At 41.2% G+C, this 20,725-nt stretch overlaps 1 protein-coding gene across 1 annotated transcript in view; it reads left to right on the top strand.

Moving 5' to 3' along the window:
• Nucleotides 1-20,469, top strand: part of LOC118361612 (phospholipid phosphatase-related protein type 4) — a 36,625-nt gene extending 16,156 nt beyond the window's left edge. Inside the window, exons 3-9 of the mRNA XM_035741680.2 lie at nt 325-454; nt 652-847; nt 8,696-8,753; nt 15,176-15,349; nt 15,559-15,855; nt 16,025-16,198; nt 16,372-20,469. Coding sequence (XP_035597573.1) covers nt 325-454; nt 652-847; nt 8,696-8,753; nt 15,176-15,349; nt 15,559-15,855; nt 16,025-16,198; nt 16,372-17,481 — 2,139 coding nt within the window. The 3' untranslated portion in view covers nt 17,482-20,469. The remainder of the gene's footprint in view (nt 1-324; nt 455-651; nt 848-8,695; nt 8,754-15,175; nt 15,350-15,558; nt 15,856-16,024; nt 16,199-16,371) is intronic.
• The last annotated feature ends 256 nt before the right edge of the window (nt 20,470-20,725 follow it).

Raw genomic sequence — 20,725 nt, 5'->3', positions numbered from 1 at the left:
GTGTGCCTTGGCCTTTCCCTAACCTTTCGTCTGGGGCTATGCCAAAGACAGAGAGCTTTACTTTATCCCGAAAACAGAGCGCTGAGAGGAAAGGCAGTCATTTGAAACAGAGGTAGACAGAGTTCATGGGAAAGGTGATCTCTTAATCCTACTGTGTGTGTGTGTGTGTGTGTGTGTGTGTGTGTGTGTGTGTGTGTGTGTGTGTGTGTGTGTGTGTGTGTGTGTGTGTGTGTGCGTGTGTGTGTGTGTGTGCGTGTGTGTGTGTGTGTGTGTGTGTGCTATAAGTGTATGTGTCCAGAGTGATGACCGTGTCTCTGTCCACAGATAATGATCGGAGAGGGGATCCTGTTCTGCTGTCTGTCCAGAAAGAGGAAGGGTGTCGGGGCAGAGGCAGACATCAATGCAGCAGGCTGTAGCTTTAACTCCTTCATCCGCAGAGCTGTCAGATTTATTGGTAAGTTTAATTTGGTTTACCTGATGAGACTGTCTCAGCCCCTTAAGTATGTATTTTTATGAATAATGAAAAAAAGACATGACAAGGCCGAAGTATAAAAATAAATCTATGCTAACTGGGTGTGTGTGCATGTGTGTGTGCATGTATGTGTGTGTGTGCATGTGTCGTGCGTGCATGGTTGTGTCTCTGCCAACCAGGTGTCCATGTGTTTGGCCTGTGTGCCACAGCTCTCATCACGGACATCCTCCAGCTAGCGACGGGCTACCATGCGCCTTACTTTCTGACTGTGTGTAAACCCAACTACACCACGCTCAACACAACCTGCGACGAGAACACCTACATCCTGCAGGATATCTGCTCCGGATCCGAAATCGCAGCCATCAACCAGGGCAGGTTTGTCACATTCACCTTTCACCGTTGACCTCTAAAGAGCTCTCAATGTGTTTCTGCTCCACCAACCTGATGCTAAGGGGTCAGGATTATGACTAGGGTTAGGGTTGATCCAGGATGAGGACATGAAGCTAGGGTTAGGGTTGAGGGTCAGGGTTGAGCCCGGGGTGTGGACATGAAGTTTGTGTTATGGCTAAGGTTAGTGTTGACCCAGGGTGTGGACATTATGCTTAGGTTAGAGATAGGGTTGAGGCTAGAGTTAGCGTTGAACCGGGCTATAGACATTAAGCATGAGTGGGTTACTTGGTAGAGTATGGTGCTTGTAATGCCATGGTGTGGGTTTGATCACCATGGGGTACCAGTATGAACATGTATGTACTAACTACTTTAAGCTGCTCTCGATAAGAGCGTTGACAGATATGTTAGGGTTAGTTAGAAGTTTTTGCATTTTTCTCACGATATTATGATCCTAGAGTTAAAGTATTCAAATATTTACACTGTCAATCAAAGCACATTTGGTTTGCAAGTTGTGTTGATGTGTGAGTTAATCTAATACCTCCAATTACTCAGTAGCAGCAGACTTGAGTCATTAGCACAGTTCAATGGGTTATTTTTTCCGGGGATTACGCAGAGTTTGAGTTGTTCAGTTCTGTTTGGATGTATAAACACAAGGACCCAGACAAGACAAGCAGCAGCAAAGCTATTTTGGTTTCTAATTGTGGTTATCATGGCTGTAGAGTAAAGAGAACCTTTTGATGTTCTCGCTAATGAGGTTGGGAAAGGGAACCTTGTTGTGGATTCAGGGAAAAAAAGATGTATGGAGTTTTCATCTGGAGTGAGTGGTTAAGGCAAAGCACATGGTGAGATTTGAATTAAAAGTATTATTTGGATCCCCATTAGCTGACGCCGTAATGTCAGCTAATCTTCCTGGGGTCCAACACAGAACTAAAAAGACATTTACAAACAATTACAATTTACATTAAGACGTTACAAACGTTTAACAAGTAGACGTTACAGACAATTAAAATACCTGACCGGTAATACATTTAACATTCAGGAGATGCTGTCTGGCATTAGTATCTGTGCAGTCATATGGTTGATCACATTGGATGTTCTTGTATTGCTTTCTGGAAGGTGGATTTACTTTTTGCCTGTGTAATTGGTAAATAATTATATTCAGTGATGGCTCTGTATGTGAGCAGCTAAGCGATCGCTGCAGCTGTACATAGTCCATCTGTAAATAACCCACCCAATCTACCTACATCATCCCCATATTGTTTTAATTTACTTTCTGCACACCAATATCTCTACTTGCACATCATCATCTGCTCATTTATCACTCCAGAGTTAATCTGCTAAATCTGCTAAATTGCAATTACTTCGCTACTATGGCCTATTTATTGCCTACCTCCTCGCGCCATTTGCACACACTGTATATAGACTTTCTTTTTTTCTATTGTGCTGGTACGCTTGTTTATTCCATGTGTAACTCTGTGTTGTTGTTTGTGTCGCACTGCTTTGCTTTATCTTGGCCAGGTTGCAGTTGTATATGAGAACTTGTTCTCAACTAGCTTACCTGGTTAAATAAAGGTGAAATAAAACATTTTTTTAAATTAACTGTTTGTTCTCGGGGGTATCAGATCACCTGAACTTCCTGTCTGGTTTGGTGGTTATGTTTGTTGCTAGTATTTAATTATTTTATTTTAATTTCACCTTTATTTAACCAGGTAGGCTAGTTGAGAACAAGTTCTCATTTGCAACTGCGACCTGGCCAAGATAAAGCATAGCAATTCGACACATACAACAACACAGAGTAACACATGGAATACACTAATTGGTCTGAAAAAGACTGTGGTTTGTTGAAAATGTTACATTCCTAATGAAAATCAGAAGACTGTATAGTAATTTTCTTTTAATTTGACGGCATGAAAGATTCTGATGCATTCAGTTGACATTCATACAGTTGGAGCTTTTTTGTTTCTTTTTTTGCTGCAGATGATCTTAAGACAGGGCAGTAATCTAGGTGTGATAGAATCAAAGATTGAATCACCTGATTCAGAGTGCTGGATGTTACATACTCAGGCAATTTTCTTGTTATAGCAATGCTCTTATCGGTTATAATTACAATATGATCTATATATATATATCTATATGCCTCTATTTGGTCTCATGTAGCAAAATGTGAAATGGTGTTTTTTATATTGGATACAAGTAGAGACTCGGAGCTACAAAATCGTATATCACTGCAGGAACAATATGGAAAGTAATTCTGCTTTGAAAGTTGAAAATGGCCCTTGAATGTTTTGGTACACCTGCTGGAGAGCACTTCTTTGTCTACACCTATTCAGCATCATTCACACCCTCTTAAGCCCCACCCATCTCTTTAAGGATTCACATGAAAGGCCATGTCCTAAACAGAGTGAAAAGGTAGTGTTGTAAGCAACCAAAGATTTCAATACTAAAAGTGGTGAAATTATTAAGAGGATCCTTACCCAGAGACACTTGTCTAAATTGATGGGCCATGTGAAATAAATTATATATCCACCCTCAAGCCACATCTCGCTAAAGTAAGTGGATGTGTCACACTTCACATGTTCATGAAATACAATAGATGGCCGTAATCACCCCCAGACACACCTGGCTAACTTGTTGGATCATGTAATCATCTGGCAAAGTGGGGTCTTTTGTTTAGACATGAAGCTAGCTAGTTTAACAATTTACCATATTCCCAACCCATAGCTACAATACAAACATATTGTCATAGCTAGCAAACATGCATGAAATGCTGGAGTGTGAATCTGCAGGTAGCTAAAGCTAACCAACTAGGTTCGGTGTTAGCTAGCTAGCTAACAGTAGGCTATAACTAGCAATACAAATTACTTTCTGAGATATAAATGATATTACTACATAGATCATACACATAACATTAACGAGCGAGCCATCAAGGTAATGCTCGCTAGCTAGCTAACAGTACACTTTAACTTGCAATGAAAATGACAACTTTTTCTCACTGATCTTTGTCAGTAGTGTCTGCTAAATTATGGGCAGCAATGTTTTTGAGAGTAGTAGCAACACTTTTGCAGTTCTCCAGGGTTAAAGTTATGTCTTTCAAAAAAGCTGCAGTAGTAAGGATTATCTACACATACTGAGCAGCTCATGTTATAGACAGAAGCGCGCTACATGGCAGACCAATCCAAACTCATCTCTCGGAAAGTCCAGCCCATCCATTATCTCAGCCAGGTTCCTGTCTTTTTCTGTGGCTAAACCAACTAGGCTTGTAAATGTAAATGTTTTATTTATATTTACAGATGGAATACAAGTTTGTTATTATGGCACATGAAAGTTCACATGTTCCATTTCTGCCCCAAAACACATTTAGATTAAAAAAATAGAAAACAATGTTCAAATGCCTCTCCTGTAAAGTAGTGACGTGTGACATAAGCCTAACTTCTTGAAAGGGGTCACATATGTTCAGACCAGGATAGAGCTGTGTCCAATGTGACACCAATTAATTTGGTATTTTTTACTTCTTCTACAGGGAACACATCCATTTACAAGTGTAATTGAAGGTCATGAGGCAAGCATATATCTTCGACCAAATACAATGCATTTTCTTTAAAAAATGTATTCATGTTAACCCACTCAAACACACTTCTTAGTTCTTTGCTCAGTACTGATAGCTCATTATACAGTGTGTTCATGCAAGTGCTATACATTATAGAGTCATCAGCATACATAACCACTCTTGCTTTATTCATTACTGAGGGTAAATCATTAGTCAAGATAGAGTAGAGGAGTGGGCCTAGGCAGGTGTCTTGAGGAACACCACAGTGTCAATCATTACTGTCCAAAAATAAATTCAAGAAAAGTTTTTGCATTTTCCTGGATAGATAGCTTTCCATCCAGAGTGGCAGACGTAGAACCATAACATTTGAGATACTATCATTCAAAAGGGATGTGTTGTGTTCAATTGTTTCTCGCTACGGTCTCCCCTGAATTGAATTATCGATGTTTATCTAAAAAGTAATCCCATTCTCCTGTAGAGCTGTAGACAGACAGTGCCATTACCCATGGAAGATTAATCTGTGTATCTGTGTCTAATATTGTCTTGCCCCTCTTAGTCATTCTAAGACTAATGTATAGCCTTTATGGTCTTATTCATCCTGTGAACAGACAGATGAAACGGACCATTAAATTCAGCCTGCACCATTAAAAGCTCAAAACTGACAGTAGCTCAGGGCATAAACAGTCTCTGTTCCTCTCTGTGACATCCTAGCCCACTGTCTAACAGTCTAACTCTAATGAACTATATAAAGACCCCTAGAAGAGATTGGTACAACAGTTCAATGTTTTTCTCCTCTTTAGTATTCATCTGAAGATCTGAAGATGGCGCCGATAGACATGGCAGCTCTGCTTCTAGCTCCTAAGCAATTTTGCAGTATTTAAATAAAAACATTTTTGTTATTTCTTATATTATTAGCCTAGAACATTTTACATGTTATTACATACAGCCAGAAATAACTTTTGGATATCAAAGCAGCGGAAGCTCCGACCAAAAATAAGACTTTTCTGAATTGGATCCTTTGTTCGTACCCCCCAAGGCAATTGAACTTATCGAATACAAACAGTGCAGATATGCCCTCCTTAAGGCAATCAAACAGGCAAAACGTCAGTACAGAGACAAAGTGGAGTCGCAAACTCAACAGCTCAGACACAAGACGTATGCGGCAGGGACTCCAAACAATCCCGAATTACAAAGGGGAAAACAGCCACTTCGCGGACATCGACGTCTTGTTCCCAAACAAGCTAAACACCTTCTTCACCCGTTTTGAGGATAACACAGTGCCAACAACGCAGGCCGCTCCCGAGGACTGTGGGCTTTCATTCTCTATGGCCGATGTGAGTAAGACATTTAATTAATCATGTTAACCCTCGAAAGGCTGCTGGCCCAGACGGCATCCCTAGCCGCGTCCTCACAGCATGTGCAGACCAGCTGTTTACGGACATAATCAATCTGTCCCTATTCCAGTCTGCTGTCCCCACTTGCTTCAAGATATCCACCATTGATGCTGTACCCAAGAAAGTAAAGGCAACTGAACTAAATGACTATCGGCCCGTAGCACTCACTTCTGTCATCATTAAGGATCATATCACCTCCACCTTACCTGACACCCTCGACCCACTTCAATTTCCATACTGCCCCAATAGATCCACAGACGATGCAATCGCCATCGCACTGCGCACTGCCCAATCCCATCTGGACAAGAGGAATAGCTATGCAAGAATGCTGTTTATTGACTACACATCCTCCTTCAACAGCATAGTACCCTCCAAGCTCATCAATAAACTTGGGGCCCTGTGTCTGAACCCCTCCCTGCGCAACTGGTTCCCGGACATCCTGATGGGCTGCCCCCCATGTCGTGAATGTAGGAAACAACACAAGGGTCCCCACAAGGGGGCCAGCTAAGTCTCTGTTCGCCTATGACTGTGTGGCCATGCACGCCTCCAACTCAATCATCAAGTTTGCAGACGACCACAACAGTAGTTGGCCTGATTACCAACAATGATGGGACAGCCTACAGAGAGGAGGTGAGGGCCCCAAAAATAACCTCTTCCTCAACGTCAACAAAATTAAGGAACTTATCATGGACTTCAGGAGACAGCAAAGGCCCCCATTGATGGGGACTCAGTGGAGAAGATAAAAAGCTTAAAGTTCCTTGGCGAAAGCATCACTGACAATTTGAAATTATCCACCAACACAGAGAGGGTGGTGAAGAAGGTGCAAAAGCTGAAGCTGAAGAAATTTGTCTCGACCTGTAAAACCCTCACAAACTTATACAGATGCACAATTGAGAGCATCCTGTCGGGCTGTATCACCGCCTAGTATGGCAACTGCACTGCCCGCAACCGCAGGGCTTTCTAGATGGTGGTGCGGTCTGCCCAATGCATCACTGGGAGGGGGCACACTGCCTGCCCTCCAGGACATCTACAGCACCCGATGTCACAGGAAGGCCAAGAAGATCATCAAGGACCTCAGCTACCCGAGCCACAGCCTGTTCACCCCGCTATCATTCAGAAGATGAGGTCAGTACAGGTGCATCAAAGCTTGGACCAAGCGACTGAAAAACAGCTTCTATCTCAAGGCCATCAGACTGTTAAATAGCCATCATTAACCAACCTCCACCCACTACCCTGCCCTGAACTGAGTCACTATCAATAGCTGGCTACCACCCGATCACTCAAACTTGCACCTTAAAGGATGCTACCCTATGTACATAGACATATACCGTATATACTGTATTATAGTTAATGCCATCCTATTCAGCTATTGCTGTACATATACTATTCTATCCTAAGTATTCTACAGATCAGTGGAGGTTGCTGATGGGAGGAAGGCTCATAATAATGTCTGGAACGGAGTTAATGGAATGGCATCAAACACATGGAACCACACACACACACACACACTGTATATATGTATATATATTCTCCGGACTCCGAATATTTATGTATTTCTTAATTGAATTATTTCTAATTTAGATTTATGTGTATTGTTGTGAATGGTTAGATATTACTGCACTGTTGGAGCTAGGAATACAAGCGTTTCGCTTCACCCGCAATAACATCTGCTAAATATGTGTAGGCGACCAATAAAATGTTATTTTATTTGATACCCCTTCTGTTACAGTCTGAATTAAAAATGGATTAAAAATATTTATTTTTCTCACCCATCTACACAGAATACCTCATAATGAGGTTCAGAGATGAGGTAGTCATTGTTAAAAAAACTGACCTTATTTAAGCCATAACAAAAGGGTTGAATACTTATTGACTCAAGACATCTCATATTTTGATTTGTAATTCATTTGTAAAAATGTCTTAAGAAAAAATGTCAGAATTCCACTTTGACATGATGAGTTATTGTGTGTCGGCCAGTGACAATGAATCTCAATTTAATAAATTTTCAATTTAGTCTGTAACACAACAAAATGTGGAAAAAGTCCAGGGGTGTGAATACTTTCTGAAGGTACTGATACAATGGATTAACCTGTGCTTTTCAATGAGTTACACCAGTCAAAAATGTTTTTTTTATGTTGAAAGAAGCTCATGTGCACCTATGAAAGTATATGTTCTGTAGTTGTGTTACTGGATTGTGTTTTCCAAATGGTTAACGGAGTGTGCAAGGCTGTCATCAAGGCAAACGTTTTTGGTTACTATATGATTCCATATGTGTTATTTCATAGTTTTGATGTGTTCACTATTATTCTACAATGTAGAAAATAGTAAAAAAAATAAAGGAAAACCCTTGAATGAGTAGGTTTGTCCAAACCTTTGACTGGTACTGGATATGATGTACTGCAGCATTTAGGAATGTTTCACCTCAATAGAATTCTCACCTACTGTACAAACATGCCATAAGATATAATATGTTTTTGAGATTATAAATAAAGAAAGTACAATCGCGCTCTCCCAGATGTTCGGTTGGTGTGTAAAAAACGGGAATTCAGATAACTAATGAAGTCTGATGGGTCCGCGCTCAAAGTTATGTCACATAAATCGTCATTCATTTTCCATTCATCTTTAAAAATGTTACTGCATCAGGATAGCATACACAGACTTTTCGATGTAACAGCCTTCTTCAGCGTGTAGGTTTAAAATTTTAAAAAATCAATCATGAACAACATTTGTAGAGAACACAGATTGTACCTACCTATTTTGTGAGTTTGTTTTGATGGTCGTGGCATAAAACTGTGTCCTCCAATGATTTGTACAGTCCATGTTGGCTCAAACACTAAACCATCTGTTTCTGTCCATCCTCTCCTCTTCCCCTCTTTCCTTGTTCCTTTCCAGAAAGTCTTTTCCGTCTCAACATGCCACACTGGCTTCCTTTGCTGCCGTCTATATCTCTGTGAGTAACCATCTTCACTCACACAAGCACTCTACAGCAGTGGTTCTCAACTTGTATTGCCTCAGGACCACCAAATTTAACCAGGTTGTCTCAGTCCTTGATCCAATATTCATATCGCAATTTTTTTTAGTTGTTGTCCAAATACAATCTGGAAAACTATGTTTAATGCTACATTGATAGTCAATGTACCAATTATATGACAGGGGAACAACAGTCCCACTTTTTCATTGTCAATAATTACATTTTCCATAAATATGGTATTTCTGTTTTTTTTTATTTTGAATATATTTGAAAAAAATGTCTAAACATCTGTTTTTGTTCTGCCATTATGAGGTATTGTGTGTAGATTGATGAGGGAAAAACACTTTTTAATCAATTTTAGAACAAGGCTGTAACTTAACAAATTGTAGAAAAAGTCAAGGGGTCTGAATACTTTCCGAATGGACTGTTATATATATTTGAGAGGGGTGTGTTGAGGTCGTCAGTCACGTTCTGACCTTAGTTCTTCTGTTATGTCTTTGTTTTAGGTTGGTCAGGGCGTGAGTTGGGGTGGGTTGTCTATGTTTGTTTTTCTATGTTGTGTTTTGCGTTTGGCCTGGTATGGTTCTCAATCAGAGGCAGGTGTCGTTAGTTGTCTCTGATTGAGAATCATACTTAGGTAGCCTTTTCCCACCTGTGTTTCGTGGGAGATTGTTTTCTGTCTTTGTGTATGTCACCAGACAGGACTGTTTCGTTTCGTGTCATTCTCTTTGTTATTTTTGTTTAAGTGTTATTTGTTTAATAAATTCCTCATACCACGCTGCGCATTGGTCCTCCGATCCTTCATACTCCTCAGACGAGGACGACGAACGTTACATCGTTGTGAAGAACCTACATATGATTTAGGCTTCCAGACATTTTCCATACATTCACAAAGCATATTGTTGTTTGCACAAATTTGCTTATATACCTGTTAGTGAGCATTTCTCCTTTGCCAAGATAATAAATCCATCTGACAGGTGCCGCATATCAAGGACCTGAATAAACAGCATGATGATCACACAGATGCACCTTGTATTGGGGACAATAAAAGGCCACTCTAAAATATGCAGTTTTGTCATACAACACAATGCCACAGATGTCTCAAGTTTTGAGGGATTATGCAATTAACATGCTGACTGCAGGAATGTCCACCAAAATTGTTGCCAGAGAATTTAATATTCATTTCTCTACCATAAACCACATCCAACATCGTTTTTGAGAATTTTGCAGTACGTCCAACCTGCCTTACAACCGCAGACCACATGTAGCCATGCCAGCCCAGGACCTCCACATTCTTCACTTGCAGGATTGTCTCAGTTCAGTCACCCGGACAGCTGATGGGTTTGCACAACCAAAGAATTTCTGCACAAACTGTCAGAAACCGTCTCAGGGAAGCTCATCTGCGTGCTCATTGTCCTCACCAGGTTCTTGACCTGACTGCAGTTCAGCGTCGTAACCGACTTCAGTGTGCAAATGCTCACCTTCGATGTCCACTGGCACACTGGAGAAGTGTGCTCTTCACGGATTAATCCCGGTTTCAACTGTACCGGGCCGATGGCAGACGGCATGTATATGGCATTGTGTGGGGGAGCAATTGTCTTATGTCAACGTTGTGAAAAGAGTGCCCCATGTTGGGGGTGAGGATATGGTATGGGCAGGCATAAGCTACGGACACCAAACACAATAGCATTTTACCGATGGCCATTTGAATGCACAGAGATACCGTGACCAGATCCTGAGGCCCAATGTCATGCCATTTATCCTCTGCCATCACCTCATGTTTCAACATGATAATGCAATTCTTGGATGCTGAAAATGTCCCAGTTTTTCCATGGCCTGCATACTCACTGTCACGCCTTGGTCATTGTATTTTGTGTTTTCGTTATATTGTTTGGTCAGGCCAGGGTGTGACATGGGGTTATTGTATTTTCGTATTGGGGTTTGTAGTATTTGGGATCGCGGCTGAGTAGGGGTTTTGTATAGGATTGGCTGCCTGAGGCGGTTCTCAATCAGAGTCAGGTGATTCTCGTTGTCTCTGATTGGGAACCGTATTTAGGTAGCCTGGGTTTCACTGTGTATTTCGTGGGTGATTGTTCCTGTCTCTGTGTAGTTTCACCAGATAGGCTGTAATTAGATTTCACGTTCCGTTTGTTGTTTTGTATTTTGTAATAGTTATTTCATGTATCGCTTTCTTCATTGAAGACATGAGTAACCACCACGCTGCATTTCGGTCCGACTCTCTTTCTACAAACGAAGAACGACGTTACACTCACCAGATATGTCACCCATTGAGCATGTTTGAGACCAACAGATGCATATCTGTATTTCCGGTCATGTTAAATCCATATATTGGGGCCTAATTCATTTATTTCAATTGACTGATTTCCTTAAATGAACTGTTAACTCAGTAAAATCTTTCAAATTGTTGCATGTTGCGTTTATATTTTTGTTTGATGTATCTTGATTAGATAAGTATTCAACTCCCTGAGTCAATACATGTTAGAATCACCTTTGGCAGCAATTACAGCTTTGTCTTTCTGGGTAAGTCTCTAAAAGCTTTGCTCACCTGGATTGTTCATTATTTCCCCATTATCCTTTTAAAAATTCTTCAATCTCTGTCAAGTTCGTTGTTGATCATTGCAAGACAGCCATTTTAAAGTCATGCCATACATTTTCAAGCCCGATTTAACTTGACTGTATCTAGGCCACTCAAAAAAATTCATAGTCATCTTGGTAAGCAACAAAATCTTGGTAACCAGTGAATATTTGGTAATTGTCCTGCTGAAAGGTGAATTTATCTCCCAGTGTCTGCTGGAGAGCAGACTGAACCAAGATTTCCTCTAGGAGTTTACCTGTGCTTAGCTCTATTCTGTTTATTTTTATCTTAAAAAACTCCCTAGTCCTTACAGATGACAAGCATACGCATAAAATGATGCAGCCACCCCCATTCTTGAAAATATGAAGAGTGGTACTCAGTCATGTGTTTGATTTGTCCCAAACATCACACTTTGTTTTCAGGACAAAATATAAAATGTTTTGTCACATTTTTTGCAGTATTACTTTATTTTGTGCAAGCTTCCTTAATTTATGTTAGTATTTTGGAGTTACTACAATGTTGTTAATCCATCCTCAGTTATATCCTATGACAGCAATTAAACTCTTGTAACTGTTTTAAAATCACCATTGGCCTCATGGTGAAATCCCTGAGCGGTTTCCTTCCTCTCCGGCAACTGCGTTAGGAAGGGCGCCTGTATCTTTTTAGTGACAGGTTGTATTGATACACCATCCAAAGTGTAATTAATAACTGCACAATGCGCAAAGGGATTATTTTTTTAATCCATCTACTAATAGGTGCCCTTCTTTGCGAACCATTGGAAACCTCACTGGTCTTTGCTGTTGAATCTGTGCCTGAAATTCACCACTCGACATACATATAATTGTACCTGTGGTGTAGAGATGGGGTAGTCATTGTTTAAAAAAATCATGTTAAACACTATTATTACACAGAGTGAGTCCATGCAACTTATTATGTGACGTGTTAAAGCACATTCTTACTCCTGAACTTATTTAGGCCATAACAAAAGGGTTGAATACTTAATGACTCAAGACATTTCAGCTTTTGATTTTTTAAATGTGAACGGCCGGCTCGATTTGGTCTTATGTAGCAAAATTTGAAAATTTGTTTTTTACTTTGGATAAAAGTAGAGACTCAGAGCTAGAAAATAGTATATCATACACTACAGTTGAGGAACAATGGGCAAGTAATTCTGCTTTGAAAGTTGATAAACTTGTAAAATCACTTTTGAGAAAATGGCCCTTAAATGTTTCAGTACACATGCTGGAGAGCTCTTCTTTGTGTACACCCCATTCAGCATCGTTCACACCCTCTTAAGCTTTAGCCCCACCCATCTCTTTAAGGATTCCCATGTGGGACCATGTATAAAACAACCAAAGATTTCAAGACTAAAGGCTGGTTTATACTATGGGTGTGTTTGTAAATTTAATCTGGAGTGCAAGAGTGTTTTCTGGGTGTTTGTAAACTCAGAGCGTTGTCAGATTGTCCATTCATAAATTCAGAGCGTTTCACTCTTAGAGCGTTCAGAGCGCACACTGGACGCTCTGGCTGAGGAGTAGAGTTGATTTGAGCGTTCTGACCTAACAACAGCTGTCAGGCACCCAAGCTAACTGGCTAATGTTGGCTAACTTGCTAGCTACTTCCAGACACAAATGAGAGAACAGGTCACTCTGAACATTTTACTCGCTCCAGCAGAGCTGGCTAGGCAGTTTTAATGTTATCCAGAGCGTTGGTGACTGCAACTGTGCTGCTGGCAACAATTTAATTATGATTTTTTGCCAACGTTTACTGACTCTGCCTAGATTCAACGGGTGTTGAGCATCTGTAAATTAGTCAGTTATTCTGCACTCTGGCACACTCAGACGAGAGTGCTCTGAAATTGGAGTACATAGCCAGAGCGAATTTACCAGCTACGTCTATCGACGGTTGTCCCAGTGACATCATTAAGATTCTATTGAAATGGTTACATGCATAGTGGAGTCTTTTGTTTAGAAATGTAGTTAGCTAGTTAAACAATGAACCATAATCCCAACTCATAACGTTACTTCTCTGCATTAACCTGCGGGTAGTTATTAACAAACCAGATTCAATGTTAGCTAGCTAATATTAGACTGTAACTAGCAATACAAATGGTTCTGAGAGACTAATAATATTACTACACTGAAAAACTAGCAAGCTAGAGTCTCTTACCCATATACATGGATGGACGCTAAACCCTCTCTGTCACGGATTAAATGGTTGCCCTTAGTTTGGAGATGTAATCCGGTCCTCCAGAGTGTGGAGAGCAACACTTATGCAGTTCTACTACATGATATCTTTCAAAAAGCCGCATTAGAAAGGATTACCAGCTCATGGTAAAGACAGAACCACGCTACATGGCAGACCAATCCGAACTCATCTCTTGGCATGTCCAGCCCCCTCATTATCTCAGCCAATCATGGCTAACGGGAAGGTTCCCTCTTTTTCCGTTAGTTTAACAATTGTTTTCATATTTACAGATGGCATAGTTTGATATTAAGGCACATGAAAGTTCACATGTTCCAGAAGGCATTTCTGAAGAAAAAAAAACACTTTATGGTAAATAAATAAAAGTTGAAATTAAAATGGCTCTCCTGTGAAGTATTGACGTGCGACATATGCCTAGTTTCCTGAAACGAGTCACAATGAATTTGTAAACATTTCTAAAAACATAATTCCACTTTGACATTATGGGATATTATGTAAAAATAAATGACACAAAATCTCAATTTAATATATTTTAAATTCAGGCTGTAACACAAGAAAATGTGGAAAAAGTCGTGGTGTGAATACTTTCTAAAGGCACTCTAGGTCCGCTATGTAGTCTATATAGTATTTTAGTTTTCACATACAGCACATCCAATACATCATCACACTGTCAGACCAAATAACTATAAAAGTCTCTAGTAATCCTCAAGGTTAGACTAACATTTTTTTCCCCTTGCACCACTATAGTAGATGAGTCTGTAAACGCTGACAGACACTAAAGAACTCAAAGCCTCAGGTGCCTGAGGGTAGATGATGCATGCCGCTAGGCTGCATTAGCCACGACTCACAGGAGAGACAGTAGCATACCTGGGTTCAAATAGTATTTGTTGTATTTCAACAACTTTAGCTACACTTGATCAAGCTTACCTGGTGCATCAAACGCTGAAAATATTTGGGGAAAAATACTATTTGAACCCAGGTCTGAACAGTATCGAGCGCTGGCTGTGTCCACAGTAGGGCCTGGCAGTAATAAATCTGCTGTAATAAAGTCGCTCTGAGGGGGAGGATGCTGGATGCTGACTCACAGCTCTGGAACACGACCATACTATACAAATCTACACGGTGTGTCCCAAATGGCACCATATTCCCTACATAGTGCACTACTTTTGATCAGAGCTCTATGGGCCATGGTCCAACGTAGTGCACAATTATAGGGAATAGGATCCCATTTGGGACACACACAGTTCCTTCTCATAGGGGGAGAGGACATTGCAGCAACATCTAGAGCTAAATTAATGTATTTGTATGGAGCTGTGTTGTTTAATGTGCTTAGTTGAAATGTTTGAATGGAAAGACATGGCAATGTTATTCATTCATGTAGGCCTAGTTGTGGTTTGGAATCTTGCAGACAATGTGGATTATTTCCATAAGAATTTCAGCCACAAGCTAATGTTGATTGTTAATTGTTGATGATGATGATGATGACGACCTCAACGACGACAACGATGATGCTGATGATGATGATAATGACATGAACGACGATAATGATAATGATGCTATTGATGATGACAATGCCTTTGTGTCCTTGGTCTGTCTGTAGATGTACTTCAACAGCACACTTACTGAGTCTTCTAAACTACTGAAGCCTCTGCTGGTCTTCTCCTTCGTCATCTGTGCCATCATTTGTGGGCTGACCCGGATCATCCAGTACAAGAACCATGCTATTGATGTCTACCTGGGCTTTCTGCTGGGCGGGGGAATAGCTGTCTACTTAGTATGTTCTGCTGATACTTTCTTAGAGATACTACTTATTATTTGTGTTTTTTGGTAGAAAGACTGTTACAGATAACGCTTTTCCTGATGAATAATCATCATTTGATGTACAGTTGCTACAGTACTTGTTTGTTTAAAAGGATTTGCACTAAAGAGATTGTGTGTTATGTGAGATAATATTGTAAAGCTCCGTCTCTCCTCTACCTCCAGGGTCTTTACGCAGTGGGGAACTTCCAGCCCAGTGAGGATAGCTGCAGCTGCCCTCCTCCCCAGCCCCGCGGTCCCTGTCCTTTACCCCACATCAGCCAGGAGGCCATGCGCCATTTACAGGTGAAGAGCTGCAGCGCCAATATGGACGGGCTCTCTACCTCCCACTCCGAGGGCATCCTCCACCATAACCCCCACCACCGAGATCCCTCCTCTGGCTCCCTCACCAACCTGAAGAGGTCCAGTGCTGAAGTGGAGGTCATCACCTCGCCCCGCAGCCCCATGGGAAAGGAGAGCATGGTGACTTTGTTCTTGTTATTTAATGCAGATATTCTACATACTTTACTTTACTCTATTGGTCTTTCAGTATTTTTACAGGTTCCTAAAAAGAGTTGTTAAAAACATTTTGCCGTGACATAATTTAAAAAAAATATTTTGAATAAATAAGGTTAGAAATTGCTGTCCTCAGGTGACGTTCAGCCACACCCTCCCCCGTGTCCACACGCCAGCGATGGATGATGGCACACGCCGCAACGCCACCATCCACCACAGTCACCATGCCTCCATGGACTCCTCCCGCTCCAAACAGCTCCTCTCTCAGTGGAAGAGCAAGAATCAAGAGAGCCGAAAGCACTCCCTGCAGGTTAAACCATTTATACAATTTACAATTGTTGTAGCCTACTAATGATATGCTTTTATAATGCTTGTTTCTTCTCATGTTTACACACATTGAAATGCATATTTCTGAAATTAAAAAAGCTATAAAAGTAAATAAATATGTTTTTGTCTTCTTCTTCTTTTTCTTCTTCTTATTAGGTGATGGAGGGTGAGGCAGCGGCCCAGTCACCCCACCACCGGGGGAGCATGGACTCCATGAGGTACTGCTCTGAGCCCTCAGCCGTGGGGATCAACGGGGTCGATCTGCCAACGCAGTATGTGAAGCTGGCTACCGGGGCCAGCACCACACTACCCAGAGACTGCAGCGGCATAACAGGAGGGGCCAGAGTCTCTATGCAGTCCCGACCTGGTTCCTCACAGCTGGTCCATATCCCAGAGGAGACCCATGAGAACTTTAACAACCCCTCGCCCAAGATGGGTGCGGGAGATGTAGGCGGCGGTGATATATGCAATAGTGGAGCTCATGTAAACTGGGTGAAGGCTGCTGAGAAGGCAACTGCCCCATGTAGGACTATGAATGGCAGCCAGCAGCCGCGGATCATGCAGGTGATTGCCATGTCCAAACAGCAGGGTCTGCTCCAGACTCACTCCAAGAGCATGGACGAGGGCTGCATGGACGGCTACACCGGAGGGTCCCTCCGCTACAGAACCCTGAATGAACCAAATCCCATGGGCACGACTTGCAGCACGTTGGGAAGCTCCGTGGGCAGCATCTCAGGCAGCACTGGAGCCATCGTGAGGGTGGACGCCCATCCCGAGAACAACAACAACCGCCCCATGGTTCACGCCCCTTCGACGGATATTAGCAGTGGGGGTTCCTGGAAGACCTGGAGGTCCCAGGACCAGTGTGGGGGTGGTGGTATCGGTGGATGCAGCCAGGGCCAGTCATTCGAGCTGAATGACCTGAATAGAGATTCAGAGAGCTGCGAGTCCCTGTCCATGAGGGACGGCTCCATTGGCTCCATAGACAGGAGGAGACATGCAAATCCCACTGCTGCCACCAATACACAGAACGCAGGGGGCGGGGAGCACTCCCTCCAACAGCAGCAGGGGATCACCACCATCAGAGTGACCCCAGTAGAGGGGGGTGAGGTCCCCTCAGAGCCCCACTCTGTGGCCTCCAGCCGGGACTCCACACTCCGGAGGAAAGGGAAAGGGAACATCATCCTGATCCCAGAGCGAGGGAACAGCCCGGATAACACCAGGAACGTTTTCTACAAGGGGACTTCATCAACACCCGGTTTGTAGAGGAAGAGCATTGTCACTTGGCTGTGTCCCAAATGGAACTGTATTCCCTATATAGTACCTGCTTTTGACCAGGACTCATAGGGCTCTGGTCAAAAGTTGTACACTATATAGGAAAGAGGATGCCATTTGGGAAACTGCCCTTGTTCACTTGGATGTTCACAGAATTTTCAAGAAAAGAACAGTCAGTGGGAGGGATTGTTGCACTCTTGGGGATGTTTGACCCCTTCCACTGCATCTGTGATAAGAGGCAATCCATCGCCAAACGTTGTATCCAGATACATTTTATTAGTCACAAAGCAGGCTTTATTCAGCATGATATTTGTCATTGTTCCCACAAAAGCACAACCTTTTTGGTCTTGTAGAGCGGTTTACTATGTTCTTATGTACTCTAATAGAAACATAATAGCACTGGAATTGTGTCCAATTTGAAATATTTTCAAAAGTGGGTTATCAAAGTTTTTGTTTTCCTTTTTTTTCCACAAAGATCAATACTACCCCCTGCGTAAATGCAGACAATTTTGAACTGTGTGCTAAACCACCCACACTATTTTGATCAGGGGTGTCAAGGGTGATTTTGCCCCAGGGGCCGCATTCGGTCTTCAAAAATGTGTTATATTTCCACGCCATCAAAATTTGCAAGGCATAATGTAGTCCTCTATCAATTTTGGAATTGTCCATGCTCCCTGACTGTCTGGCTTTCATTTTGGGGATTATTAGTATGAAACTGTATGAAATTAGGTCCTTTATCAGTTCTACACAGTTTTGATTTAATTTTTGTCATTTAGTAAAGTACATTGAGTTCTTACTCAAACCACCCGCAGGCCGGATGTGCCGTATGTTTGACATACGGCACCAATCCGGATGTAGATTTTTTGACACCCCGGATGTAGATGAAATACTGTGCATAGAGTACAAATAAATAGAGAGAACATTTGGAACTTGATATAGTTAGAGAACTACCTTTTGTATTATGTTCTGTATAGATGCCACATTCCCTAGAGAAAACTGTGTTAATGACCATAAGTGCTTAGCATTCCTACTGTAGCTAAATTAAATATGCTGTGAACTGCACAAAAACTGTGTTTCCTACACCTTTTTATTCAATGAGCAGGTTGTGTTTGTTCTATCACAATAATACTGTTTGGATTTTATTCTATCAACATACTGTACATGATTTTTCATGGTGTCTACATAGTAAATTCAAATCTGTCTCCCTCCATTTGGTATGATACTTTACATTTTGTATGGTATGTATTCATTTGTGTATGTCCATCATCCATTTCGTACAATATGTTACAAATTTGCAATACGTATGATATGTTACGAATTCCAATTTGTTGTGGCTAACATTAGCTAGTTAGCTGGCTAGGTGGCTAACGTTAGCTAGGCTAGGACTTAGGGGTTAATGTTAGGGTAAAGGTTAAGGTCAGGAGTTAGTGTTAGGTAGAAGGGTTAGCTAACATGCCAAATAGATGCAAAGTAGCTAAAAAATGTAAGTATTTGCAAAGTTCCTAATTAGCGAAAATGCTAAAATTGTCAATATGTGACTCAAACATGCAAACTTTCAGTTGCTAGGCGTTTGCCCTACATGCCGAGCCATCCACCCCAACCAACCTCTGTCCATTGGTTTTTGGCTTAAGGAACCTTGTATCTTTTGTAACCATACCAAACGTAACATGTCGTACTAATTTGACTGTCACAGGTTCATGTTTACTACAGTATGTTACGTCTAGTCTTTGAGGCTAGGCTGAAATGGCACCCTATTCCTGATATAGTGCACTACTTTTGACCAGGGCCCATAGAGGTCTGGTCAAAAGTAGTGCACTATGTAGGGAATCAGGTGCTATTTGGGACTCAAAAATGTGTGTGTGTGTGTGTGTGTGTGTGTGTGTGTGTGTGTGTGTGTGTGTGTGTGTGTGTGTGTGTGTAAACTGTCATGCAGTTTTTTGGCCGGTTTCAAATGCTCTTTCTACTTTCTTTACACATCTTTCTTAGTAGCATTTGACTCGTAGGCTTTGCGTATCATGACTGAAACGGTCTCTGTAAAGCACTGTGCTTCTCTGTGATATAAGTTACACTGTAGCAGAGGACAGAGGTATTCTGTTCACTCCTTGTATATATTACAGTTGAGTAGACACAGTAAAGGTAAAGTGGTGATACTTGTACATGTTATCTATTGATGACAAGAGTGTACTTTTACTCCAGGCTTTTTCTTCTGCTTTTGACTTCAGCTTTATCTTGGGTTACAATTCCATTTTATACTTCAGAGAATTTTCCATTGCAATGACCTTAATACTGTATTAATTATTAAACGGTGCATATCAGTAATATCTAATTGGGGTTTTATTCATAGTTACAATGAGAAGGATTTGACCTAATGTTATGAGACTGTGATCTATGAGGTATTTTTAGACTGCTTTTCTTTCCTTTTATTACTTTTGAATAATGAACTATTTGTGCCAAAGGCTATCTTTAACGGAACGTATTTATACATCAAGCCTATTCTACACGACTCATTTAACCTCTGTATCCCTCTGCATGGTCATTTTGAGATGCTGTAGAACATAGTATTATTGTAAATAATGCCTTTATTCAATTGTTCCTATATATAAAAAATAATAATAAGTTGATTGACAATCTTTTTAACGAAATATACAGTATATTATCATATCAGGTCCCTATTTTTCGGGTTGTTTTTTAATTTGATAGGTTGTAACTGAAAATGAGAACTGGTTCTCAATCAATATATGAAATTGTTGGCAATGTTTGGTATCTAAAAAGTGTGCTGTTATTATTACACTGTGGTCAACGCGAAGATATTTAGATAAAGCTGGTGCAAATTGAGAATGAATGACTTCTGCATGCTTTCTGGGATGTCCTTGGCTGGTTTATCTCCACAAATCCTTCTGAACATTCAGTGCACATGTATCGGGGTAGATGGCAATAGTGTGTTGTCTCAATATTGGAATAAATGTTTGCTATAAAGAACCCAGCATTCCTGCTCCTCTGTTTTGAAGTGCAATATTGGTGCAAGTTACAACCCAAAGTACATCTTGTGAGTTGCATATCACTGATCTGGTGCTTCCCTGCAGTTATGTTGTCTCATTGTAGAGCATGGAGCTTCTACTGCTAAACATGTCAGATTCTTTAGCTGGCAGCTCTTGATGACAAAACTCTAGCTTCTTCACTGCCTGGAGGAGTTAGTGGTGGTGATGTTTTATCCGAGCATTCAGTGTTATCAGAG

This window comes from Oncorhynchus keta, chromosome 28 (genome assembly GCF_023373465.1).
Source record: "Oncorhynchus keta strain PuntledgeMale-10-30-2019 chromosome 28, Oket_V2, whole genome shotgun sequence".
Lineage (NCBI taxonomy): Eukaryota > Metazoa > Chordata > Actinopteri > Salmoniformes > Salmonidae > Oncorhynchus > Oncorhynchus keta.
This window is presented reverse-complemented; position numbering and strand designations above follow the sequence as displayed.